The sequence below is a fragment of the Pogoniulus pusillus genome, chromosome 14, assembly GCF_015220805.1.
Source record: "Pogoniulus pusillus isolate bPogPus1 chromosome 14, bPogPus1.pri, whole genome shotgun sequence".
NCBI classification, from domain to species: Eukaryota; Metazoa; Chordata; class Aves; order Piciformes; family Lybiidae; genus Pogoniulus; species Pogoniulus pusillus.
The window spans coordinates 17,189,194-17,208,246 of record NC_087277.1 but is presented as its reverse complement, the minus strand read 5'-3'; the positions used below and the strand labels follow the sequence as shown (position 1 = coordinate 17,208,246).

General features: G+C 39.5%; 1 protein-coding gene across 5 annotated transcripts in view; it reads left to right on the top strand.

The window, feature by feature from the left end:
- SLC45A4 (solute carrier family 45 member 4) overlaps window positions 1-19,053 on the top strand; it is an 89,191-nt gene that overhangs the window by 40,892 nt on the left and 29,246 nt on the right. For 4 of the 5 annotated variants that reach the window (XM_064154385.1, XM_064154386.1, XM_064154384.1 and 1 more), the window contains exon 2: window positions 9,297-9,913. In XM_064154385.1, coding sequence (XP_064010455.1) covers window positions 9,676-9,913 — 238 coding nt within the window. In that variant the 5' untranslated portion in view covers window positions 9,297-9,675. Of the gene's footprint in view, window positions 1-9,057; window positions 9,177-9,296; window positions 9,914-19,053 lie in introns of all 5 variants that reach the window. The other variant, XM_064154383.1, reaches the window with a different exon arrangement.

The window sequence follows — 19,053 nt, the reverse complement described above, 5'->3', positions numbered from 1 at the left end:
GCTGCCAGAATCATTCACTTCTCTGAATATATTTTTCAAAAGTTACACCCTGTTTTAAAAATCAGCAAGAGGTTGTAAAAGACATCAACCAATTAGTATGGAGTGTCCTGAGGGCTGGCAGAAGTTTGTATTGCAAGAAGTGGAAAAAATGCTGCTTCTCCATGTGAGGTAGATTGCTCCATAATGTTTTTGTTAGCAATGTGCTGCAGAATGATTTATTTTTTTTTTTCCCTTTCTCCTAGACCTTCCTTTGGTGGCCTAAATTGTGTGGTAGCCTGAAAAGTAGGTCATGATGCAAAAGCACTGTGCTTGGGTCCAGTGCTGTTTTGGTTGGGGTTTTTTGTTGTTCTATGTTGGGTGTTTCTGTTGGTGGCTGGGTTTGGTGTGTTTTTAAAATAATCTTAGATTTCAAGATAAACTTGTAAAATTCATCCAAGCCTTTGTTCAGTATCAGTCAGTTGCTTAGTACATGGTATCCTTGCAGAATAGGCTGGTTTGTGCTGCTGTTTCAATGGCTTTGATTACCTGAATGATGAAATGTTAGAGCATGTCAAATGGGGCTCTGTATTGCACCCAGTTAGCCTTAACCTTTTCCCTTTGGCAGACTTTCAGTGACTCAAAACAGGTTAGTCCAGTTTTAATGTAAGACTCTTAAAATCAGAGATCGACTGTCTTAAAATCTGGAGTAATGTTGCTCACATATGGAACTGTTAAGTTCTGAGGTATAATTGCATTTAAAAAAAATCCTAATTAGGTTTGGTTTTCACCTTCTTATAGGGTTAATGCAGTTCTGGGTTTGGACACAAGCCTGCCATGTGCACTCCAAGCCTGGAAGGCCAACTGTACCTGGGGATGCATCAGAAGCAGTATGGTCAACAGGGGAAAGGAGGTGATTCTCCCCCTCTACCTAAAAATTACTTTCACTAGGTTTTAAACTAAAAGAGTAGATTAGCCTAGATGTAAGGAAGAAACATTTTGCAATGAACATAGTGGAATGCTGGCACAGGATGCCATGAGGTAGTAGATGTTGCATACCTGAAAACATTCAAAGTCTAGATGGACAGAACTCTAAGCAACCTGATGTGGTTGGCATCCTTACTGCAGAGGGGTTGGAGAAGATGACTTTTAAAAGTCTCTTCCAACCCAAAACATTCTAAGATTCTATGAAATCAGTAGCTGAAAGTCTTTCTGTGTTTGCATTGATGTGAGACATCTTCAACAGAAATTTAACAACTTGCTGCCTTCTTGAACCAAAGGCCTTGATGACTTGTGTGATGGTGCTTTCAGAAGTCATAAATCTTCCTGAGTCTAGACTTCTGTGAAGGAACAACTTAGCACTGGTCAGGGTGCACCTTCAGTACTGTGTCCAGTTCTGGGCACCTCAATTCAAGAGATATGTTGAGGTACTAGAACATATCCAGAGAAGGGCAACAAAGTTGGTGAGGGGCCTGGAACACAGCCCTGTGAGGAGAGGCTGAGGGAGCTGGGGGTATGCAGCCTCCAGAAGAGGAGGCTCAGGGCAGACCTCATTGCTGTCTACAGCTACCTGAAGGGAGGCTGTAGCCAGGTGAGGGTCAGTCTCTTCTCCTGGCAACCAGCAACAGAACAAGGGAACACAGTCTCAAGTTGTGCCAGGGCAGATATAGGCTGGATGTTAGAAGGAAGTTCCTCCCAGAGAGAGTGAGTTGCCATTGGAAGGGTGTCCTAGTTTGAGCCTAGCTAGAATGTTTTGGTGAGAAGAACTAGATTATAGGCTGTGGAAGGAAAACAAGGCTGATATCTACCTCGCTCATAGGCTTGCTGAGATGTATAAAAACAAAAATCCAAACATAGATAAGGGAGTCCAACTTTTCCTGCTGGGGAGCTCTGAGCTGCATCTCTCTAACCTCACCCTCCATTTTTTTTCTTTCCTAATCCACTTTGCTTCCTAACCTCCTGGCTGAACCTCTATTCTTTCTTGTGACTGGAGAGGGGTAGGGGGAAGGTGAAGGGCCGGTTGGGAGCCCCTACTGGGGACTCAGGTTTCTGGGAGGGGTATTGTGTTTCTGTATTACCTTTTACCTGGTATATTTCTGTATATTCTGTAAATATCTGCTTGTATATTCTGCTAAGATGTAAATAATAAGCTTCATTCAATTTCCAGAGCCGTCTGAGTCTAGGCTGGGTGACTTCTAAAATGTTGGGGGGTGGGTAACACCCAAACCATCACAAAGGGGCTGCCCAGGGAGGTGGTAGAGTTGCTGTCCCTGGAGGTGTTCAAGAAAAGACTGGATGAGGCACTTAGTGCCATGGTATAGTTGACTGGATAGGGCTGAGTGATAGGTTGGACTGGATGATCTTGATGATGTCTTCCAACCTGGTTGATTCTATGTTTATAATCAGACCACAGAAGGCTATAACCCCCTTGAACTTCGAGTAGATTAGCTGAGCACATTTTTCCATCTGGACCAGAAACTCTAGGTGTGCTTTCTAAATGTTTTTCTTCTTAGTGCAGTGGCTCAACACTTGTCTTGACATGGGCCAAAGCAGCTTCCCCTGTGGCCAGTTCTGTTACTATAAACAGCTGCCAATAATTAGCAACAGAGCCACTAAACAACTGGGGAGAAAATAGCTGCCTCTTGGCTAAGCAAGTTGTGTTCTGCCTTGCATCTGGCAAGTATGAGGAGGCAGAATATGTGATAGCACTCATAGCATGACTGAAGAACTGCCTTCTGAAAGTGAGACCTCTTGAACTGGGCAGGTGAGTTTACTTTTTGATCTTATAGCCACAGGGATCCACTGACAACTTTTTCGTTAGCTTGTTTTACACTGAACTCAAAGTAATATTACTGTCTGCCTCCACTCCTTCCTTATGTTGGTATGGAGCCATGCAGGCATGCAATCAGATAAAGCCAAGCTGACTTCATAAATGGTGTTTTTAGCTTCTTGAATGTGTTTGGCTTTTGTCAGCTTAGTTTTCAGCCTTGATCAGTTACACTGTTTGATTCACTACTTAGGTGCTTGTGTTGCTGTGCAGCAAGGGGTGGGAGTGAGGAACCAGGGCAAAGAAAAGGAAGAATAGACTGCAGCTTTTAGAGGAAGTACTTGTTTATGCCAGCTTAAAGTGATTGAGAAACCTGTAGTGTAAGCAGTATAATAAGCCTGCAATGTGTTTTATGTGAGATTCCTACACAAGCAGCTGACTGCAAAACAAAATTACCCTTGCTAGCAAAATGAGTTGTCCCAGTAAAAGTGTAATCTGGTGCTACAATTTGAAGCTACAATCAGGTTTCTATTGCAAGGAGTACCTGTCTGGTTTCAGCTGCTACTACCTCTGTGTGGAATCTGTTGTCCCTATTGCAGATCTGTAGAATACAATTATGAGTGAGTCATCTGTGCAAAATGGGATGGATCAGCATCTTATGTTTGAATTGTCAAGTTTTTCTGAGCTACTATAGCCATAGTGCAAAGGACTGAAGGTCATCCTAGTCTTTAAGAGCTGCCCTTGCACAACAGTATGCTATCTGTCTACTGGCATGGTAGAGCACCAGAGGATTTGAACTTAATGTTAGTAATTATCCTTGGACGAATGCCATTTTACTCTTGAAAAGGTGCGAGTCCAAATGATGTATCACTTCAAGCTGGTCAGATGCTGAAGCAGAACCCAGTGTCCACTTGGCATTTAATCATGGAATGATTAAATGGGATAGGAGTGTTCAGCCAAACACTTACTTAATCTGAGAAAAAGCCAGATAAACTCAGAATGCCTTTCTTTCCAATGCTAACATTAAAGTTATACTTAAATTGGTCTAGATAACTTCAAGAGGTGGCCAGTTTAAACCTTAGTATAAACCAACTTGGCAGAAAAGTTAAGTATTTGACAAATAAATGGAAAGACTGGGCAGTTATAGGCTTGCCAGCTGAACACGATTCCCATGTGAAGTAGTGTGGTTACTGGCAGGCACACATGTCTGGGATGCACTCATTGAAGAGAGGGTAGGGTATGTAAAAGCCTGGAGGGAAAGAAATCTTTTCCTGTTAGACTGGCAGCCTCTGGACTCTTACACTTATCCTGTCAAACATTCATTTAATGAAGTGGAGCTACATCTACCTTGGTTTTTGTCTATGGTTTTCTTGATGCGCCATGTAGAAGGGTCTCATTAGGAACAGTTAGTGATCCAATGATAACTGTGAGCAGACTTATTAAAGCCTACTTAAATTCTGTAGGAACTGGTTCTTGGCTCTTTTTTGCTTTATGAAGTAGTAAATAATAAAAAGACATTTGTATGCAGTCATGGCTCAAGGTGTCTTCTTCATCTGCCAAGAAGGCAGATTTCTTCTAAACTGTAGAACCTTTGTCTGAGCTAGAGTATTTCTTACACCATCGTACAAGTCTTGTGGAGCAAAACTGAGTGCTGTTCTTCATGATTCAAGGAGACTGATCAATTTGTAAACTTGTATGTGAAAAAGTAATTATTACATAAAAGGCAGATATGGTAGACAAGAGATGGCTGAAGTCATTGGAAGTCAATGCCACAAACTTTAAAGACCAAGCTGAGAGAAGGGAGTAATTTGCCGCTCTTCAATCCTTCTTCCTTTAGATATTCAGTAGTCTTTGTACAGAACTATCTGCATCCTTTTCAGTTTGCTCATTCCAGTTTTTCTTATTGTGCTTATTTTTCCCTTCAGGATTTGAGATTTTGCCAGTTGCACACACTGACCCTGTTGACATGAATTGTTTCTTGCACCAATAAATGCCTTATGAATTGCCTAAGGGTTTCAGAGGAAGAAAGCACTCCTAAAGATGTGAAAATTTCCTTGGTAACCATTTGGACCCATTTAACTGTTACCTGTTTGTCAAGCTTTATCACTGCTTAATAAACTACATGTGTGATTACCTGAGACTTGCTGCATACTCTATAGCTTGATTAAAATTGTATGCTTTAGCAAGGGTTCAGGAAGTGTAGTGAGTTGTCAAACAGTATGTTCATTATTAGCAGGAGATATCTGGAAATGTGCATTAAAAATAGTTCAGTCTTAAAAGATTCAGACAGGATTACTGTTAACACCATTTATTTTGGTATTGGTGGGTTCACTACCGATTTTCAAACCTCCAGGTGATAGTATCAAGTGCAAAATCACTTCTTGTCATCCCTTAAGTCCCAAACCAAAAGCATGATGAGACGTGTGATACAAGGCACTTTCCTGAGACATTGTGTTGCATGATTGTCTAGCATGAGCTTTTTGTACATCCCTAGCCTTGTAGGGCCTGCTAGGGAAAAGAAAACCACTGAAATTTGTGAGCCAGAAAGGTGACCTGTATAGCTCTTCCCCTTTGAAAAAGCATAAAGGCAGGCAGTAATTTTCCTGTGGTTCAATGGTTCACATGCTTTGTCTGAACACTAAAGTATTTCAGGCACAGGATTATTGTGATACAGCCTTGTCAAGCCTGAAACATGTTGTTTTGTGCTTCACGCAGTCTTGTTATGACTTATGCATAGGTGGAAGATAGGTAGTGAAAAATAAAATGGGAAAGATCACAAACAATTTAAGCAGCTTGTGTAAAATTTTGCTTATATCTTAGCTTTCAGAATATATTACTTGGTTGTTTTGTTGAAATATTAACAGCAGCTTTATAGGTTTTGTCATTGTTGCAATATGGCCAAAGGTCAAACTAAAACATGCAGTTAGGTTGAAGAAGAGCTGGTGCAATCAGTCTCCTCTTCCCATAAACACTTAGCAAGATTAGGATTACTTCTCTTCATGCCCAACATCTGTGTAACACCCAACATGAACCTCTTTCTATGACTCAGATTCTACATTCTACTTCCTTATTCTTTGTTAGTCATGAAAATGCCTTTTTGGACTTCATGGAAAGTACGGTGAGAGTGCCTGGCAGAATGGCAGAGGCATTCCTGAGATAAATGCTTTCTCATGCTTGTTTACTTTTTAAAGTCATTGTTTACTTGCTGTGTGGCTGGATGGTCAGAAAAGTATAAATGAAAAAGAAGCTCTGTCTTGAGCTCTTTGCCACTGTGCCTCTTCACATCTGGTTCAGGAAGGGATGCCCACTGTTAGTACCCAGTCTGCTTGAAGGTCAGATAAAATATGGGTGTAATTCATCACTTAAGCAGCACTGGTGGGCTGCTTAGGTGGACTCCACACAGTAAAGCCTTTGAACCATGTGAGAAGTGGGACTACATGGGGAAACTGCTCTGGGTGTTCAATACCAACATTTTTTTCAATTGTCAGTGAAGGTTTGCCGTGTGTAGATGCCAACATGGGAGCATACCCTCTTGTCAGACGTTGCACAGAGGTTGTGGATGCCCCATTCCTGGAAGTATTCAGGGCTGCATTGGATGAGCTTTTAAAGCAACCTGGCCTAGCACAGTGTGTCCCTGCATATGGTGGGAGGATTTGAGCTAGATGATATTTAAGGTCCCTTCCACTCCCAACCATTCTGTGATTTGGCCTTTTAATTCAGCTTCTCCTTAGATGCCATTTGGAAGTTCTTTGTCTTTTATATAAAAACATTGTGATATTTACTTCCAGCAGGTAAAAAACATTTCTCTCCCTAATTGAAAAGGAAGAATGTCACTACTGAAACTTGCCAAATTCAAAGTGAACTTTGAAAAAGCAGTAGCCAAGTCTGTATTGGTCTAAAATCGCTGTGAGCACAACCTAAGAGGACTTACAAAGGACCTGGAAGACCTTTCTGGAAGGCTCTTGTTATTCTCTGGCTCTTGTATTGGACGCACACTCGGAGACTGATGAAAGTGATGCAAGAAGACTAGTCTTATGCTTACCACAAAATTGGCATAATGGAACAGTAATTCCCTGTTCCTTCAGATAAAACATGTCTGTTGTGCCTCTTGCTTGAATACTGTAACTGCTTTTTCTGGCATGTTTAAAATATACTGCTGTTCTTATCTGTGTCAATTACAGCTTTAAAGTCTCCATCTATTATTCCTGTCTCTTATCTGATTGCTCCCCATCATCTTCCACTTCAAGAACTTTCAGTCATCCCTTAAGAGTCTTGCCTGGATGGGCTAAACCCCAGCTATCCTCTTTTGTCCTGCCCCTATCCTTTCCAGTGACAAATGTTCCCAACCTGGTGGCATCCTGCTTGCGTATGCAGACTGCCCCAGTGCATCATAAAACATGCTGGTGTGATGAACTGCCTTCCTCTCCATGCCTCATTCTGTTTCCCTGTAACTGCACATTAAATAAGATGTTAGGGGAAATTGAGTTAAATCTTTCATAGCGACAGAAGGGGAAATTAACCATAAGAAAACACATTAAGACTTCAAGGCCATCTTGTACAGAAGTGTTTTCCTGACCCTCAGTCTGTAAAACAACACACAAGTTCTGAATGATTTCTGAATAAGAGCTGATGTGTAAATTTCAAAATTCTACTAAATGTAATTTCACCTGAGTCTGTGAGCAGTTTCAACATTGAGTAGTCTGTAACTGAAGGAATTGTTTCTGCTCAAGAACTTGTGTTTTATTGGTTTCATTCACCCAGAACTTTTTATAACAAGTAGATATGTGGGTTTTTTAGTATAGTACTTCACATTTGTGATAAACTAATAGTCCTTCAATATTTAAGCTGAAAGAACTGGCAGTAGCAAAGAGAATTGTGCTCTTTCACCTCCTGATGCAAGCTCAATGCTGTACTGACTGCTGGAAGGAGGTAAATGCACTCTGCTGCATGCAGGAGCTTAGCAAAGCAAATCCTGAATGGCAAAAGGAAATCTTCATAAGAACAAGGTGCTTATGACAAACTTGAAGAATTACTTGTCTGTGCTGGAATTCAGTAATCCAAAGCAGCATGCCTCAGCTATTAATGCAGAATGGGTGGAGAAGTCCTCCTAGTTCTGAGCTGTTTAATGCTTACAGTTAAATTCAGACTCAGTGAGCACAGGTGTTTGTAAGCTATTTCAATGTCTGCCTGGTGACTTAAAAGGTTTGACTAACTCAAAAGCAAATTATAGTATAAAGTTATTGAGGTGATCAAATCAGAGAACTCTTGATAGTGTAGGGGAGCCTGATGAGAAAAAGCACAGAACAGATGGTTTTGAATGGAAGAACAAACTATACACAAACCCAGTGGAGCTGCAGCTTGAAGGGAGGGAGATTATGTATCAGGAGACTGCTCAACATTATGTTCCTGTGCTGCACTTGTAGTAGAACAGAATTGCTGTTGTGATGTGCTTTAAACCCCAAACATGTCTTATTTTTCTTAAGGCTCATTTTTAGGTTCACCACATAATGATCTAGTTTATGCTGTAGCCCACAGAGATTTTTGTTGTTGTTGCCACAACTGAAGGGCTGGAAACTACACTGTAGGGACTTTTTCGGCCAGCTTTGCTGCCACAGCCAACATCTTGTGAACCATACCCCAGAGGAGTCTTTTCTAGGATATGAGCTCAGCCACACTGAGGGCATAGGTGTTAACATGCATCCAGATAGTACAAACATTATGTAATCTGAATTTATTGATAATTTTTTGAGTTTATGAGCACACTGTGACATGGTACAGTATGTTCAACTGCATAGACTGTTTGTGACACAGATGGGGGAGGTAAAGGAGAAGCTTGCCTTGCCTGGTGGGAATATATTTGAATAATTTTCATCTAGTGAGAGCTATTTGTATCGTTCTGCTCTTCACGGACTCCAGAAGCCTCATAGCATGTGGGAGCAAGTTGCTCTGGTCTTCTCTGCAGAAAGTGAAGATGGATGCATATGCTATACATATCCTCATTAAAAGTTTAAATATTCAACTACAAATCCTTTAAGTTACATATTCTTTACAGCTTATTTCTTCATCATACTTGCTTGAGGACTATCCATTATAAAATGCTGTGATGGCTACTGCAAAGTAACTCACAGCTTCCAAAAGTCTAAATGGAGAGTCTGAGTGTATGGTAATTGATGAATCATCTTCCTGGCATAGTACTGAAATATCCTATTCTGTTTCTGAAATGGAACCTGCATTGAAATTTCCAGAATTTGTTAGTCTTGTGTCCAATGTTCTCAGGCAAATATACTGATATATTCTTCCGTGGTTTCGTGTAGGAACACAGACTGGAGGAACTTATGAGTACAGTTAACATCACTTAAATGTAAGGAGTAACTGCATTTCAATGGGAAGTCCACAGGTAGAAGGGAATGTAAAATAAGAGACTTTACACTAGGTAGGTGAGAGCAATGGAAAGCATGAAGCAGGAAATGGGGCATGTGTTCAGGGGGACATATACAGCCACTATCCAGAAAAATACTGTTGAAATTTGTTCTATGCTTGCTTTTTGTTACAGATTAATCAGCCACTCGATGGGGATTAACAGTGGAGCACCTCTTTGTGTCGCCTCTTCACCTCTCCGTAGCAAGAATAACAACTTCAGCACTTCTTCAATAATAATTATGAAACTGGTATTAACTGAATGGCAATTATGGATTTTTAACTCTAACTCACAGTAAACCAGCAAGCCATATGTTGAAATTCCTACCAAATAGTTTTTGTTCTTGATGTCTCATATCTGTACGAGAAGTTGCAAGATACCTGTTTGTACAAGAGGAATATAAGTATTACTTGCCTGAGGAACAGAAGCTGAAAGAGAAGACATCCTAACTTGTTTGTGGAGTTATGGTAATATTATTTATATAGCTATAACAAATATATATTTTTTTGTGGTTATGAAAATGGCTCCCCAGAATGCTGACTCGGAATCTATGCAAGTTCAAGATCTACCTGTGGCACAGCTTCAGAAACCAGAAAACAAGGAGAGTGAAAGTAGGGAGGAGACCATTAGTGAAGGATCCATAGACCGGATACCAATACGCCTGTGGGTGATGCATGGTGCGGTAATGTTTGGCAGGGAATTCTGTTACGCCATGGAGACGGCTTTGGTGACACCTGTATTGCTACAGATAGGTAAGTAATTCTCCCTTCTTTTAATCAACACGTGTATCTTTTTGCATTGATTCGCCTCGAAGAGGGAAGTGAGGTCTGCTACTTAGAACTACACAATGTAGAAAGGGTTCTTTTTTGACTGTGCTACAGATGAAACTGATACCATATTAAGTGGGGAGAATTTCTGTATGCATTCATCTTGTGTATAATATTGGTACCTGATTTAGGTCTGAAGCTTTTGGCTAAAAAGGTAAGTGTCCTGGAAACTAGGACTACAAAGAAGATTTTTTCATTTATGAAGAAGTGCTTTAGGTTACAGCACTTGAGAATAAAAAGATAAATTGGCTTTTCTGACTATTAGTGAAATACTGCTTTTATTTCAATCCACTAGTAAGTCTCATTTTATGTACTTGATTTGTCTAGTTTATAGCATGTGAATACATATGAACAAACTATAATGCTAACAGCCTCATGATAATGTGAGGGTAATGGGCTTTAGAGGAGTTGACAGTGTCAAATTTCACGGTGAGTACTGTAATTTGGTTTCCAATAAGTGCTTACACTATTAACAGCATCTTTATCAAACACAGGAAATCATGTTCTTCTCTATGAGATACCAGAAAAAATTGCATGAAACGGAATGGAAGTACCAGACTAAGCATGCTTCCAGGAGTGAAAAAATCAACCATGTTGTGTGTGTTGTATATGCATATGTGTAATAAATGCATATTATATGTTTGCTTTGGCGTGTTCATGCACTTGTGCCTTACAGCATGCTCAGTTGTGGTCAAACAACCAACCAGCTCCAAAGAAATTCACTGAATACTCCTTACAACACTGTTTAAAGATGTCAAGGTTAACCACTCAAATGAAACAGCTGTATTTTTATGTTTATTACGCAAGTGTGCATAACATAGAAAATCTTTTTGTCTTCATGCAGTTAAAAATATGTTTTTGTATGAATTTGCCAGCTTATTTTAAATCAAATAACTAGTGCAGGTAGTACCATGAGAGATGCTGATAGTTATGCCTCCAAGTTCCTGAGATTTCACTTTTCAGGGTTCATCAAATGGCATTTTTTCTATCTATTGATGGCATAATGTTTCCCAATAGGAGCTTCCCGAGCAACTTAACTTGCTGAATAAAATGCATGCAGCTTCATCTGGGAACATTTGTAGTGTCTATAACTTGTTTCCATGTGTTATCTTCTTGGCGAGTTGAGATTTAGCAAACTAAATAAATTGTACTAGCAGTGTTTGTTCAATTACTGTCTGTCATAAATACAGAAATTACATACTGCTTTTAATGGAGAAACCCCCAGTTTAAGTGACCTGTACTTTTTTTGTTAGCATTCTTGGTTTTGCTGTCACTCAGATGCTTAAAACTCATATCTGGCTTTACCTTGCCGTAGAGTAAGGTCAGACAGTGCAAGTAAACCATCCACTTAATTACTGATGAGTCTACTAGTTCATGTGTCATTTGTGAGCTCTTCTAGCAGATCTGTTTCCTTCAGATAATTAATATCTCTTCCCTTCCTTCCCTAACTCCAGTGATCAGAATAACATTAGGATTTGGGGGGAGGGAAGAAAAGAGCTCTCCTAGAACAGCTGGCAAAGCAACAAAGCAATGTGAAAGGCTGTGAAGGTGCAATGATGATGATCTATGCCACAGAGACAAGAAATGGAGGTAGCTGGTTACAAATACTAGCACTTTGAGAACTAACTGAAATCTTTCATGCTCTGGTTCATGTTCCCTCAACAGAAGAATAAACAATGTTGGATTCACTGAAGGGTTAAGTTATTCATGGGTGACTTACCTAGCCTGTTTGGTAATTACCTCTTACAGGGTTCTGCTTACCTTTATCAACCTCAACATCTGTCTGCCTCGACATAAGCTATATTTATTCCTCTGTGTTGCCTATAGCTGTTGAACTGCCTTTTTTTTCCTTTGCTTTTCCTGGTAAAACAACAATCAGTTCTTTTCAGTAAGGTTAAACTGACTTGAAACTGAAAATTGACACCTAGGGAAGTGGGGACTTAACCGACTAAATTTGTTTATAATAGATTGAAAAAAACAGAAGCCTTTTGGGTATGCAAAAAAGACTCTTCCTTACAGACAGATGTTGAATAAGCTTTATAGTGTGTTCCTTGTTCTGTATCTTAGAGAATTTTGACCACTGAAATAATCTGAGATTCTTACTAGGCAGCATCATTAAAACCTCAAGCACATCAAACACACAGTTTCTGCTTGCAGGTATTTGACTATATAGCAGTGTCCCCATCATCATTGGTGTAGTGTTTATTTGGTACCTGTCCTATTTCTTTTCTGCAAGCCACAAGATTTTGGCAAATGGAAGGAGATGATCCTTTGGACAATACTTTTCAAATTCCAGTAGTTGAATTCTTGATGTGTTTGAATTTCCTGAAGCTTTGAATTCTTAACTAAAAGCAGTAGTGAGAGCTGCTTGGGTCAGTGGGTACTGTGAATTGGAAAAGGCTGGGAATGCCTGAATTGCTGTATTCCTATTGAAATAAATTCTGCTTTGTGACTTTACTTATTTATTGCTATGCTTAGATTTGATGTTACATTACCATGTCAGAAATACAGCTACTGATCTGTAATGGTCTTGTAGTTGTAACTGGGTTTTAGTAGCTTAGCATCAAGAACAAGCTAAATACTTACTGCACTTTTTCTAACTCAGTCTTGATTTCTTACTATCTGCAACTTAGCTGCTTCAGTTTGAACTCCTAACTTGTTTAGAAGAATTTGATGACAAGCAAACTCCAGGTAAAATTGTACTAGTTGGCAGTTTTACAAGTTTTCATCCTTAGAAATCTTTATCATTGTTTTTGTAGAGACCAGTTCAAGCATCAGTTCCTCTCAGCTAGGTTAGAACTACTAGAAAATAAACTGTTGGCACCGTTAGCACTGAGTTTACTTGTTCATCAGTGCAAGGTTTTTGAGAAACAGTGCTGTGTAACTTTCTGAGTATATTCTGTGCATTGATGCCATTCGCTTCCCCTGTGACCATTTGGCCACTCATTATAAACCACGCAGGAGCAGGATATGGCTTTTGTCTTCTAAAACATCTGGTCCTTAGTGCTGCTTATCCCTGACAGAGATTTAAGATCCCTGCTATTGTTTGTAAATGACAGTGTATTTTCTTCTGTCATCAAACTTGTCTTCTAAGGACTGAAGATCTAAAATTACTTCCAGTTCACAAGTGTTCATGGAAAATTTGGATATGCTTTAAAAATGTCACTATAGATTTGGAGTAAATAAAAATGAGGAAAAGTGATGACTGTTATGGTGCAAACCTAGGAAACTTAAGAATATTTTAAAAGAAATTTGTTAAATGAAATCACAGTAAACAGCTTTTGTTACAAAGGTTGAACCATTAATAAGTGACCTAAATTGGTAATTTCAGGTACTTTCAGTTGTAACTGAAGACCAGTTTGGGTTGTAATGCAACCAGTCAATACATATTTAGTTATTCAGAAAGATGGGATCCATGTGCTTTGTTCATTAAGACTGGAAGGAAAAAAATCTCTATTGTGACTTGAGGTGGCTGCTGCTTTCAGCATGAATTTGTTTTTTCTGCCTAATAAGTAGTGTACCTGTAAACACTAAGTTTCACATTTTATGTTTAATATGATAAAGGCTTTGCCAAGCTTTTTCTGTTGCTTCAAAGGCTCTTCCCAATGCTATTGTTTTATTAATAGTTAATAAGCACAGAATTGACTGTCAGCACCAGAACTGTTCCTCATTTTCCTACATGAATTAAATATTACACTAGTGCTTTTAAAAAAGAAACTACATTTCCATAAGGAAAAGCATTAGCACTTTGTGCTGCTTACTTTTGTCACTTAAATTTCAGGCTATTTCTCTAATATGAGACAGGAATGGTCTTGATTTTTGTGCATTTCATATTCAAATGCCTATCTGATGGTTTTGCTTTGTTTTGTTGTGAGATAATGGGCTAGTTTAGTAAACATTAGCTGGTATAGCGTTAAATACCAAAATTGGTTGTTTTAAGTTTCTGGAAACTGCATTTTTTGGTGCTGGTTAACAGGTTTTAGTAACAGGAAAGACTGAGTTAAGAAGAGCGGGATACCATCGATTATTTTTGTTTGGTAAAATAATGAGTTGCTGTGCTTTTGAATCAGCAAGATACTGCAGTTGCTCATGTGTTGTGAGACAATTACCTAGTATTCAAAAGTCTTCCAGCCATGCTTAAAGGGTCTTGAAATCTAGTTCATGTGAAATTGCTGGTATAGAAGAAGTGTTAAGCAATAATTCAAACTGCTGATTCTGAGAAATTTCAAAGTGGTGGTAGCTGAACAGTCATACTGAGGAGATTTAATATTATGTAGTGAACTTTTAGTACAAAGTATTGAATCTATCCATTCAAATTTAGTGTAGATACCTGTCTGAGAAGAATGCATGAAGGTAAAGAAGAGATTATAGAGAGGTATTTAGAAACCAAGTGTGAAATGTTACAGAGAAGTTAGCTTTTAGGTATGTTTCTTCAAAGGAATAAGGTATCAATTGCTGAGTCAATAGAGTGTGGAAAGGAATAGCCTTCCTAAGGCTAAGCCAGAGTTCAAAAGAAATCCAAAAACCTTACAGATCTGGTAGGGGAGAAGGGAACAAAGAGATTGGATAAGCTTTTAAAGGCTGCCTATAATTCAAGCAGAAAAGGCTGACACTGTAAAAAATCTTCCAGATGGAGGAAGGTCTTTGACATAAACCAGCACTGACTTATTTCAGTTCAGCTTAAGTGGTTGAGTTTATTCCTCCTCTCTGCCAGTGGTCGCATTTATTACATACATTTATAACTGTCTTTATAAAGCTGCATCTTACTATTTAATCTCTTCCTTCCCTTGCCTTGTCTTACCAGGAAGAAACTGTTTGAGTTCCTGTAACCTGCTCTTCGATCTGACCTGCTTTTTAAATTCCTGTGTGATCTAGCTGCATCTGGACTTGCAGGTGTAGCTGTATTTGATACCGAGTGAATTGCAGGATCTGAATTCCTCCCGGGAAAAACTGAGCTGACCTGTCCCAGGAGGGGACTGTAATGCAGCTGATGTGAGGGCAAGAATTTATGGTGGAACCACTGTAACATTCTTCAGCGTTGTTAGCTTTGAAGTTAGTCTTCAAGATAATGTAAAGTTTGTATTCAGATCTCAAGTAATGGAACTTATCAAACTGCAAATATTGTGCCTGAGGCACATGTTGATTGCCCTATAAAACCTCTCCACCCATCACTTTTTACTTATTGACTAATTTTATGCCCACTACGGGATTGTTTAAGACTAACTTTACTGTACTGTTGTTTTTTTTAACTGACACATCAGGCTTCTGTATCATCTATTGATGTTTTCTTAGATAAAGTATCTTTTGACCTCAAAGCTGTATCAGTACAGTCTTTGAGCACATGGAATCCTTAGTGGAAGGTTTGGTGAAGGGTGAATTTAAGGTACCTTTAAAAGAAAGGTGCTATGCAGTATTAACACTTGCAATCCTGAGGGCAGTGAAAGCACTTGCTTTATTTGTGTGTCAAGGCAAATGCCACTTGGTCTGGCAGTTGTGCAGTAAGCTCCTTAGAGAGCACCTTTTATTTTAAATTAGTGTTCTGTTTTTCTTGAAGCAACACCAAATCTGGCCTTCAGAGGCACAACTGATAACACATGGCAGATTTTCAGCTAGGGTAACATGAGCCTTCATGCTGGCTTGAGGATTGTGCAGACTGGCTGAATAGCCTTACTAGGAAAGGGAAGTTGTGTGGGGGGAGTTCAGAGGCTTCTCCTATAGCATGAAGCACACTTCCTATTAGCAGTAGGTAACTTTTTCTTCCTTTTTTTTCAGCTGAATAAGGTCTGCCGAAGAAGTTGCTTCTAAAATAAGTCTCATACGTGCTCTGGTGTTGTTTTCTCCCATTCCAAATATTTAGCAGAAGTCCTTCGTCTTTCAATTATGTATTATAGGAATGGTATTTCTCCCCCCCCCCCCCGATAGAAAGTATTTGCAGAAAAAAATGCATGTGAGAACACTTTGAATCATAGGATAGTTTGAGTTGGAAGGAACCTTAAAGATCTAGTTCCAACCCTCTCCTCCCTTTTGAGAGCCAGTATGATCAGCTCAGTGTGAGCTGACCATACGTGACAGGCAAGAAACTCTAACATGTCTGAGAGCTGTGGACTGATAGAAAAAGCACACTGCAAGACAAAGTAAGTAAACTGTATAGAAATGCAGGCTGTCAGCTTTTATGTAAGAGTGGAGATTTAAAAACGATTCTTAATTCTGTCATCTCTGTTCTTCAAATGCTTTCTCTTCCTGCAGCAGAAGACAAGTAGAATGTGATAGGTGGAAAGAGCTTGAGGCTTGCCAAAATAATCCTTCCTGAAGAAGGAAATGGACATCTCTGCTCTTGTGTAGGTGCTTCTTTGTACCAGTAAGTCTTTCCTGTTTAGTATGCTGCCTCCTTTTTACCTTGAAAAGATAAGGTTTAAGAAGCTAAACCTTTGAGAATGACTTAGGAGTAGTTGGATATTTGTATTCTCCTTTCCCAAATCCTTCTCTTCCACCTCAGTGATACTTAAAGCAGCAGAAATAAGGACCAGTTAATGATGCAGCTACAGGCTAATAGTGGTGAACTGATTATGGGACTATAGTAAGTTGTAAGCATAATTACTATTTTGCATATAAACAAAGAGCTGTTACATTTTCTTTCACTCTATTGAAAATGATTTTTACTTCCCAGTTACTGAATCATCTTACAGTTCTTCCCTCCTACACATATTGGACCCACCTTTTTGTTATGGCTCTGGATTAGGAAGGGGCATGTGTAGGACTTAGGCAACTGCTCGATCCCTGTATGTATAATGGTGTCTAACGTTTCCTGTGGGTAGTGCAGAGAGGGTGGGAGAAGTAGGGGCAGACTTTGGCCTGCTGTAGATGTGCTAAAATTGATCCGTTTTAAACATGCACATTTATGCAACTACTTTCCTAAACCCTTCTTCTTAATCTGTTTTCCACCCACATATGCTGTCAGCCAAATTTGCAGAGCCCACATATTTTATAGTTTTGTCTAAACACCCTCTAGGAGAGCAAGACAGTAGGTGAACCTGTGAGTGTGCACACATGGCTGCTGTGAGAGGTTCAGTTTCCTGCTCAGAATTTGAGTTTGACCCTCAGCTCTGACTGCTGGGTAATTTTGCTGTGGTGGTAACAGATGAAACATAACAGTGCTTCCATGCTCTTTTTTGAAGTAATTGCCACCAGAGCAATTCTCCAGCAGGCAATCGTCTGTGCCTTACTGTAGAAAGGAAAGGAAGTGGGGGAGGGAAAGCTTCAGCTCTTTTGATGGGGTGCTAGTAGCAGAGCTTGCAGAAGCAAGGTTTGGGTGCCCAGCTTTTGAAATTTGCAAGGCCAAGACTCAATGGTTTTCTATTGAATGTGGATTGTGAAACAGGTTATGAAAAGAGAATGGCTGAGAACTCCTTAATGAACAGGAGTCTTACTTTTCAAGGAAATAACATTTAGGCCACTTTGGAAATGAAAAGAATGTAAACAGGCTCTTGCCAAATCACGTCATGCTTTTAATAAAGTTTGCTTCAAGAGGATTGTCAAAGCTGCAGCCCCTTAAGCTCTGTTCTCCTCTGAGTCTCCTGCGTGCTTGTTGCAACAGTGTTTCTGTTGTGGTCCACCCTCAGGGACTCCATTTTAATCATCCTTTTTTAACCAAGCAGCAGTTGAGAACATTTCATATACACCTCCTGCAGGCTCTTTTGCAAGAAATTATTGGAAAAGTTTTCATCTGTTGATGCAGTTTGACAAAATTTGATACAAGCTCATTTAACAGGGAGAAACTGGGTCATAGATCTTGTTTACGTTGGTTTAGATAAATCCCCGATAGCACATGTCACTCCATAAATATATTCTTCTCTGAAGTTTGGAGTCAGCAGTGGGTACAAAGTAGTACAGATACCATTTTTTTTTCCCAGAAATGAAGAAAACAATATGTTGCACTAACACTTGGTGATGTTCAGTGGATTCTTTGCAACATAGTAGATGCAGAGCATGTAAACTGAGTAGGACTTAAGAAACTGGATTTCGAAGGGTCCCATCAGACAAGCAGCATAGCCTGCCCACAGTCAATGACCTGAAAGTCTAAAGTCTTCAATGAATGGGATGAATAGGTAGTGAAAGGGAGAGACTTTTAGATGGGGGCAGTGATGGTAGTTGGCGAGGGCACTAAAGTACTTAGCAAGTGCTGCTAGACCTGGTTAGGTCTGCCTGGTCATCTACCTCTAGCCTGCTTAATTAAAAGGCTTTTTTGTTTGCAAAATAAACTTTCTTAATTACCTGGAAGCAAGAACTTCAGTCTGTACTGTTATAACATAGATGTTACTGTGACAGACACTTAGCTCAAGGAACTTTAATGTACTTCCAGAACAGAAGAGGGTGAATAGAATGAAACCAGTCCCTACAGTTACCTGGTTCTGTCTTCAGTATCAGTTTTGTCTTTGGCAAGTGTCCCACACCATGAGGCAGTGCAGCCTCTTCTAATATGCCAGTAAGTTTGTACAGCTTCTGCTTATGTCATCTGAACCTTGAATTTGTGCTGTTCATATAGGATAGACTTAGGTTCTTTCTGTTTCAAGTGATAAAACGAGCTGGATGATTTTCTGTGTTCTCATGTATAGACTGTTTAAAAACATGAATTTCCTCCTTTTATCAGTTGTACTACTCTGTAAACAATGGTCTTTCAATAATTCAGTCTATCAGAATTGAGTTCCCTCAGGATAATCTGCAAATTCCAAAAATATCCTGCTGGCTTCAAATGAGCTCTTGTTCTGGAGGTGTTTTAATACCTCTTACAAATGTTATATCTGGACACTTTTGGAAATTGAAGCATTTCTTTGGAGAATGGAGATTGAGTTCACACACTGCAGAGCGGTGGCAGAAAAATTAACACTAATTTTAGCATATGTAATTCAGTATAAATTTTGAGACTCTGGGAGAAATCTTCATGAATCTAAACTCACAACAGCTGCCTGGGGTGTTCAGATAAATGATTGTTTACCAGGTTAGATTTATTGTAGTGGAGACGGTTGCAGCATTCACTGCGTTTTCCTTGCCTGATTTGGAAAGTCAAA